This window comes from Miniopterus natalensis, chromosome 4 (assembly GCF_054644295.1).
Source record: "Miniopterus natalensis isolate mMinNat1 chromosome 4, mMinNat1.hap1, whole genome shotgun sequence".
NCBI classification, from domain to species: Eukaryota; Metazoa; Chordata; class Mammalia; order Chiroptera; family Miniopteridae; genus Miniopterus; species Miniopterus natalensis.
The window spans coordinates 99,567,844-99,576,149 of NC_142084.1; the positions used below are offsets into that span (position 1 = coordinate 99,567,844).

The window sequence follows — 8,306 nt, forward strand, 5'->3', positions numbered from 1 at the left end:
AATAAATGTGGTGCGTGTGTATTAAATTCAAGCTTCTTAATCCAAATTTTACGATTTAACTGCTCTGATTTTTCATTACTGCAACACGCACAGGCGGCGCTGGCCCGCTTCCTTCCTGGGGAGGGCGATCCGGCCCAGAAAAGCCGGGGAGGGGAGCGCGCAGTGCGCGGCCTCCAGAGAGCGGGGAGCCAGGGGCTGGCGAGGGGCACCGGGCGCAGGGAGGTCTCAGGAAAGGCCGGGCGGGTGCCCTCGGCAGGAAGGGAGGGCACAGGGAGGAGGGCCCGAGGGGGCTCCTGCGCGCCGTCCCTTCCCGGTGCTGCGCTTCTTGCTCCAGCGCCCCCTCCACACTCACACCATGGCTCTGCAGGCCCTGGTGGTTCCCCACCAGGTAGCTCCACCTGTGGGGGGCGCCCCGTGTGTGCTGGAGCCCCGGGCCAGAGCGCCCCAGCTCGCGCCTGAGCGCGCCAGGGAACCAAGGGCTGGGGCCCACCAGAGTCTCCCCTCGGGTGCCCCCTTCCCTCCAGTCCCTTCAGCCCTAAAGGAGGGGAAATGAGAGCCAAGCGCCCAGAACGCGCCCCTGCGCCCGCCCCTACCCCCCAGCCACCCAAAAGCTGCCTCCTCCACCGGCTTCAGAGCGGGGGTGCGGGGTCCGCGGCCTGGACCTGGGAGCTGCGAGCCCCGCGCGCCTCCCCCTCGCAGGGTGGCCTGGACGCGCAGCAAAGGTGGGGGATGAGGGGCCAAGCCGGGATCCCACCACTGCCGGCCAGGAAACAGGCCCGGAGCTCCAGCCCGGATTTCTCTGCGCCCTGGCAGGCGGGGGTGGGGGTGTTGAACCAGGCGGGGACAGAGCGGGGGTCTCCAAGACCAACTCTGCCCTGCACTGTGGCGCTAGAAGACTGGAAGGGCGTCAGAGGCGCGCTCCCATCCTGGGCCTGGCCCTTGTCCTAAACTCGCCCCTTCCCCCACCTCCCACCCTGTGCTCCTCCGCCGAGTCCCGGCGGCGCGGCCAGGGCTGACCCGGCTGAGCAGTGAGTTGGGCTCGGTCCAGAGGCGTCCATCTCTCATAATCTTTGTTTAATGTTGCATTTCTAAGCTCCGTATTAAGCAGCGGTATGGACGGCTGGATATTTAGTTGTATATAATTTACACCCTGATCCTGAATCGATCCGACACCTCCGGATGGAGTCTCTCTCATTTTTCACGCTCCTTCCGAGGTGCCGAAATAATACCCTCTCATTAGGAGACTGCGAGGCCTGGCTAATTTATCCAAACTGTCAGGGGCTTGTACAACCTCGGGTTAAAAATAAATCAGCAAAGAAACAACACCCTCTCTCCCTGCTCCCCCGGCCCCCGCCCGGTCCCCACCCCCACCGCACCGATTTATCAACAAAATTAAACCAGCCTGCATCTCACCGATTGACTAGCAAACGGCAGACTTTCAGAGCCTCGGCGCTGGGCTGCGGCGCCCGCCAGGGCCCGGCCATTTATTAGACAACAGGGGCCCGCGCTAAGCAATCAAACCCGATCGGCCCCCGGGCATGGGGGCTCCTGCCGCGCGCCCGGAGACCCTGGCGGGGGGCGCGTCAGGCCCGGTCCGCGCCCCGCGCGCCCCTCGTTGGACTCGCCCGAGCGCAGCCGCCCAGAGCGGCCCAGCCGCCGCGGCCGCGCCCTCCGCTTCCTTCCCGCGCTCCCCGGCCCGACCCGGCCCGACGCGGGGGCTGGACGGCCACCTCCCCGACGCCTTCCCTGCCCGCTTCTCTTCTCGGGAGGCCGGTCGCCTGCCCAGTGACCCGGGGGTCGAGCACAGCAGCCCCCAGCCCCGAGCGCCCCCAGTTCGTTCTCCCCTCCACCCCCAAATCCACCCGGGGCACCCGCACGCGCGCCGGGCGGGGGAGTCTTTTCTTCTCTTTTTGCAGAATTTAAAAAAAAAATCGTTAGTTGACTGGGTGGTTGACTCACAAGAGCTCGCCTTGCAAACGAGACTCTTGAAATTATGTCGATAATTAATTGTGCAAATTTGTTTCTATTAAATAAAAATAACACGTATTGAAGACCTCAATTAGCATTAATTAAGCTTGATATCCTAATTTGGAAGTTGTGTAATAGAAAACAAGCGTTTTGGAGGGTGCGCTCCCCCCTCCGCCCCTCTCCCGCCCGCGCTCCCCCTCTCCCGCCTCCGCTCCTCGGCTGGAGAGCGAGCCGCGTAGCCTTTGGGCTGCTTCCCTCCTTGGAGAATTGGAAATGAGAAATGGAGATGGGGAATCAGGAGGTGCTAAATTAACTGCCTGATCTGCACTTATTGCTGCATACACATCCCCCATTACGGAGCCTTTCTGCAGCTCGGCTCTTAATATTCCAGGCATGGCGAGCCGTCCAGATAGCAGATTTATCAAATGGGAAAATGAATGTGTGATGATCAGTTAAATTGAAAATCAGCGCCCGCGTGACAGCTCGACCTGACACCTCCGTAATTAGGAAGAGGAATGGCGGCGTCGGGTGCATAATAGAGCAAAAACAATTTACACTCCCCCGTAATGATCCGGCGTTCAAATTGAAAATTTCTCCTGGTAGAAATTGAATTCATAAAGTATGATTCATGAAGGACACATCTCCTGGAGGCTGGCTCGACCAGATCGATTGATAGTTTGTCTAGAATCACACAGCCTGCTGCTTTTGGGGCTTTCAGGAAAAAGCTAAACTGTTTAAGTAAATCAGTAATTTCACCTTAAGGACACGAGTGTGCAGCCAGCGATACTCCAGCATCCCGACTGCAAATCCATTAAACATGAGGCCCCCCCACCCCGCGCAGCCGCCGCCGAAATGAACAGCTGCAAATTGAAGGAAGGAGGCGATTTATCGCTGCCAGACAAATTGTTCACCTTCGATAAAATAACCGGCATTTTACGCACAATTTTCTGCTACAATTTCATAATTTAAATGACACTTTAAATACAGTTTAATGGGGGTGGGAGTGGAGAAGAGCGGAGAGTTGACTGCAGGCCGAGGCCAGACCGGACTGGCCCGAGACAAAGGGTTCGAGGCCCTGCTGTCCGGCCGGCCGGCCGGCTGGTCAGTGGAGAAGGGGGGCTGCGGAAGCCAGGAACCGGATCTGCCCCCCCCCCGGCCGCGGCTGAACCCTAGCTACCTGCTCCGGGGGCCCTGGCCCCTCCACACCAACTCCGCGCCCCGCCTGGGGGCGACCTGCCCCAGCCGCGCCGCCAGCGCCGCTGTCTCCTTCCTGCGGATCCCACCCCCTCCCGCGCTCCCTTCCCCGTCTCTCTTTTCTTTTGATCTAATTATTTTTCCTATAAGCTCGGTCTCCTAGAGAGCAAATATCAGAGTCACTGAGCGAAAATTATGTAAATATTATTAAAGGGACTCGGGCTCCGAAATTCATTTGCACCCGCGCGAGGAGGAAAGCTGTCCTTCTGATTATTCTCAATTTATTTGCAAATAAAGGCCCGATGACCAGGAGGGATCAGGGACATTTAACGAGGCTGTAAACATAATTCCACCCCGCTCAGCCTCGGTGGAATTAATGGTTTTAATAATTGGGATCCCAATTTCTTGGGGAATTGGTGGCTTTTGAGGCACCGAGGACCCAGGGCCCAGGAAGACGGGGGAGGGCGGGTTGGGATTTTGGGGGGGAGGCGGATGGGTGGAGGCTCCCTCCGGGGCGGGGGCGGGGGCCGGCTGCAGGCTCCAGCCAAGTTTGCTAATATTTCTTCGCTGCAGATGTCCTGAAGCCCCCGAAGGGTCCCCCGGGGACCCGGACCCTATTAGAACAAATGTGCACTGCTTTTGTAAAGAGGCGCGTTGGCGGCGCCTGTCCTATTACGGGCGACACATGATCAATAGGCTGATAGCGCAGAACATCAATATAAGCGACAGAACAATGAGGGATATCATGGGGCATCTATCTTAATACAGCCGCTGCAGGAGCGCCGCGGCTCATGAAAATGCCGCCCCACGGCCCGTCTCCGCTCCAGCGTGCGCGCACTCCCCCGGCTGCCGGCGCTAGATTCTCCAATTTCAATTTGACACCCCAGCCTTTCATGCTAATTCTATTATTGTAAGAAGTTTATGTGATTTCATATCACTAGAAATCGGTAATGTATAATAACCCTTTGGGCAAGAAACCCGGTCCCCGCAGCAGCCACCGGAAAATAATTACTTTCATATCAAAACTCCGCAGGAGCCCAGCGGCCCAGCCCTCGCAGCCCCCGGCTCCGTCACCCCGCGCCGCGCGCCCGGCCCGTGCCAGCGGAGGCGGTGCGCGCGGGGGCGCGTGTGCCCGTGTGCGCGCCTGTGTGTGGCGCGGGGTAGGCGGGGGCGCGGGGGAGGGCGGGAGAGGGGAGCTGCAGATGCATAAATTTGTTCAATCAGAAAACACAAACACACCACACAAAAGGAGGCATTAGGCGCAGACCCGGGGGCGGCGAGCAGCCTCGGCCCCGCCCCGCCCCGCCCCGGGGGAGAGGCATGGAAAATGGGGGGGCGGGGGGGGGACTCGGAAATTTGAAAAAGATGGACCTGAGAGCTTGCGTTTAACCAGCTTTATTTATCAAAAATGGTACATATATAAATATTCTTAGACATTTTTGCACTTTACAAGGCTGAGGATTCTTGTTGTGGGTTTGGGGGGATGTGGGTTCGGTTTTCTTGTTTCTTTCTTGTTTCTTTTTAATCCCTTGAGAGGAGCGTCGCACCCCAAGTCCTGCGGTTGCTGCCTAGGTCCGAGTTGACACAGCGTGTGTGTGTTTTTTTTAAAAAGGGGGGGCGGGGGGAGAAAGCAGAAGAAAAGCAGTATTTCTAAGCCGATCACCTGATTTTGTTGTGAGTCGGAGCCGGAGCCACCAGCGCAGGGCGGCTGAACTCTCGCGGCCGCCGCCCTCAGTCCATGTCCACCTCCTCGCCGTCCAGGGCGCTGGGTCCGGCCGTGGCGCCTGGCTCGGGGCCCCCGCAAATGGCCGGCTCCCCAGCGGGGCTGGGCGCCCGCGTTCCAGCCCCGGGCGACGGCGGGAGTGGCGGCGGCGGCGGGGGAGCCTCTGGGCAGGCGGCCCCCACGTCTGAGCGGTCCCCGTTGCCGCCCTCGGCCACCGCTGGGTCCCGGAAAGGCGCCGGGGTCGGGGCCCCCGGGGAGGGGACGGCGTCGGGGCTGCGGCGCGCGAAGGCCGAGTCCGCAGCACCGCCGGGCCCCGGGAAGGCCCCGAAGCTGGCCTGAGCGGGGGCCGCGGGCGGCGCGGCGGGCGCGGGCGGCGCGTCCTTGGGCGCGGGCTCGGGACCCGCACCGCCCTTGAGTGCGGCCTGCGGCACCAGGAAGCCCAGCGGCTGCGTGATGGGGTAGAGCAGGAAGTGGCCCTTGCCGATTAGGGTCCGCGGCGCGCACGGCAGCCCGGGCGCGAAGTCCAGCCCGGCGGCGGCGTTGGCCGGGGCGGCTTTCCGGCGCGGCGGCGAGTCGGACAGCAAGCTCTCCACGCTGAACGGGCTGGCCTTGGGCAGGCCCGCCGCGCCGCGCTCCGCCGCCGCCCCGGGAGCACAGGGCGCCGCGTCCTGGTCCGCGGGCCGGCCTGGCCGCAGCTGCGGGCCGGCGCCGCTTCTTTGGCTCGGGTAAAAGGCAGGGTCGCAGGTGCCCGGCGCGGGCGGCTCGCCGGGCGGGGCGGGCGCAGAACCCGCGGCGCCGGCACTGTGCGCGCCGGGGCCCTTGGCGGCGGCGGCCGGGGGCGGCTCGGGCGGCTCCGGGGACAGGCCGCCGCCGCCGCTGTCGCTGTCGGAGCTGGGCGCGCTGTGCAGGGACAGGCCGCCGGGCGAGTGCAGGTGGCGGCTCTGGCTCTTCAGCAGCCTCTTCTCGTGTTTGCGCTTCTTCTTCTCCATCTTCTCCAGCTCCTTGCGCGCGATCTCCTCCGGGTCCATGGGCTCGCCGCTGCACGTGGTCGGGTGCGAGTTGTGAGCCGGCCGCCCAGGGCCCTTCTTCGTGTTTTCCTTCTTCCTCCACTTGGCCCGGCGGTTTTGGAACCAGACCTAGAGGAGCCGAGCGGGAAGAGAGGCAGATCAGCCGAAGGGCGTGCGGGGCTGCGGGCCTCCCCGCTCCCCCAGACAGGCCTGCACAACCTCGGCTGGGCCAGGCCGGCCCTGCTCTGGGTTTTGCGCTCAATCTGCAGGTTCCAAAGGACACCTTTTCCACCCCAAAGAGGGAGAGGGGGCCTCTCGCCCAGCTTCCCACTCTAGCTTCTCACCTGGGGGGACTGGGAGCTGCCCCTCCATTGGGCAGGGCCAGTGTGGCCCTGACCCAGGGCATCGGGTTCTTGGTCCGGAGGTAGAGAGCAGGGGCCAGCCTTGCCCCTCCTGGCTTCTCACAGCTCGTGCTCTAAGCAGCCCACCGGGCCGGGCGCTGACCGTCTGGCCCGAGGACACCAGGCGGCTGGGCTCAGCCGCCCTTCACACCTGTCTTCGGCCCCCTGGAGACTGAGTCACAACCCAGATTTTGGCATCCCAGTGAAGGGAAACCAGGACCTTCTTCTACAAGGGCCCGGGAAGCCAAGTCCAACTCGGGGGAGGGGAGCGTAAGTAGCCTCCCTCCCCACACATTCGCACACCTCCTCTTTCTGGAGGCTTCACGCCCAGGCACCCAAACGGTGCTCTCAAAGCGACTGCACTTGGCTTTCGGGACAGGGTGGGGGAGGCAGGGAAGCAGGCGGCCAGCTGCCAGGCCTGGCCTAGAAGAGGCCGTGGCCATCCTGCCTCTTCCACTCTCTCTGCAGGCCTTGTCCTGGCCAGCAGCAGGACTGGGGGGGAGGGGACAGCAGCCCTGGATCCCCGCTCTGCCGGGACACAAACCCCAGCCAAGCCTCAAGCAGTCTCCGCGCGATTCAGTCCTGCCCCCCTTCCTATCCTTTGTGGTGGCCACAGAGAGGCTGCCGGAGTGGGCCCGGCGTGGTCACAGGCAGCCTGTCATGCCAAGGTGGGTGCTAACCTGCAACCTCTGCAAGGCTGTAACTGCCCTTTCTCCCACCACCAGCTTTTCAAAATACTTTCTCGGGGTGCAAACCAGGGTGCCTTGTCAGCAAGAGTCGGTCATTGCACAGGGGAGACGTGAAGAGTTCTTGGCTTCACTTAAGACACGGTTACGGCCACTGCAGAGGCCCTGAGCAGAGGCCGAGCGCGGGAAGAGCACCTTCAGACAAAGCTCTCGGTGACGCCCCGGCTCTGGCCAGCGGCCTCCTGGAAGCCCAGTGCCGCCCTGCACCCAGTCCCCACCCGGAAGATGTCTGTACTTCAGGGAAACATCCAATTACGCACAATTCATCTTAAATTTTTACTCCACCGAACTGATGCTGTGTTTTCTAAAAGAATACCAGTCAGTCTCAGAGTGAAAATCCGGTCACGGGTAGGAAGGCCTGTAACTGCCGGCAGTATTGCAGACGCAGACACCTCTCCTCGGTGTGTTAATTGTTTAAGTTTCTGCCCCCCCTTCCTCGAGCTGCCCGCCCCTGCAAAGCGCTGGATGAGTACACGTTTCCATCTGAATAGCTTGGAGGCGAAAGGTAAGCAAACGCCTTGGGGCCAGGCTGCCGGCAGAGCCCGCGAGGGGGGAGGCCGGTCTCCCTCCCCTGCCCGGGGCCCGCCGCCCCTCCGCCCAGCCGCCGAGCCCGCGTCTCCAGGTCGCCAGAGCCCCCGCGCGGCTCCCCGGCTTGGACGCAGCTGCTGTGCTTGCTACTCTGGGGCAGCCGCCGGCCCCTCCCGAGCCGCCTCGACTTCCAGGGGCTCCCGCGCTCCTCCCCAAGAGACGCTGGGCCCCAGAACACCCGCCGCCGCCGCCACCTTCCAGCCGGCAGGCGGGCGCCAGGCGGGCCCGGGACCGCGGCTGCGGCTCCGCCTGAACAAAGGGCCGGCGCGGGCGAGCGCGGGCTCGGGGGACGCGGGTCTTTACCTGAACTCGGGACTCCACCAGGTCGAGGCGCAGCGCCAGCGCCTCGCGCATGAACACGTCGGGGTAGTGGCTCTCGTTGAAGGCCTTCTCCAGCTCCTCCAGCTGCCAGCCGGTGAAGTTGGTGCGGGTGCGCCGCCGCTTGCAGCCCGGGCTCTCCTTGTCCGGGTCCCCCGAGTCTGCGGGCGAGCACGGGCGCCCGCGGCTCAGACACGGCGGAGCCAGGTCCGCCCCCCACGCCGCCGCCCTGGGTCCGGGCCGCCGAGCGGGCGCCACGCCCTGTGCGGGTCCGGGCGGGACCCAAGGGCGCCGGTTCCGCGACCACCCGAAACTAACTCCTCTCCCCAGAGGGCCCGCCCCGCCGCCCGTCCCCCCGCGC

General features: G+C 63.3%; 1 protein-coding gene across 1 annotated transcript in view; it reads right to left on the reverse strand.

Annotated features, from left to right (window-relative positions):
* Window positions 1–4,574: 4,574 nt before the first annotated feature.
* The window catches only part of UNCX (UNC homeobox), a 4,001-nt gene continuing 269 nt past the window's right edge, over window positions 4,575–8,306 (reverse strand). The window contains exons 2-3 of the mRNA XM_087816128.1: window positions 7,931–8,106; window positions 4,575–6,021 (exon numbers count right to left, since the gene is read on the reverse strand). Coding sequence (XP_087672254.1) covers window positions 4,894–6,021; window positions 7,931–8,106 — 1,304 coding nt within the window. The 3' untranslated portion in view covers window positions 4,575–4,893. The remainder of the gene's footprint in view (window positions 6,022–7,930; window positions 8,107–8,306) is intronic.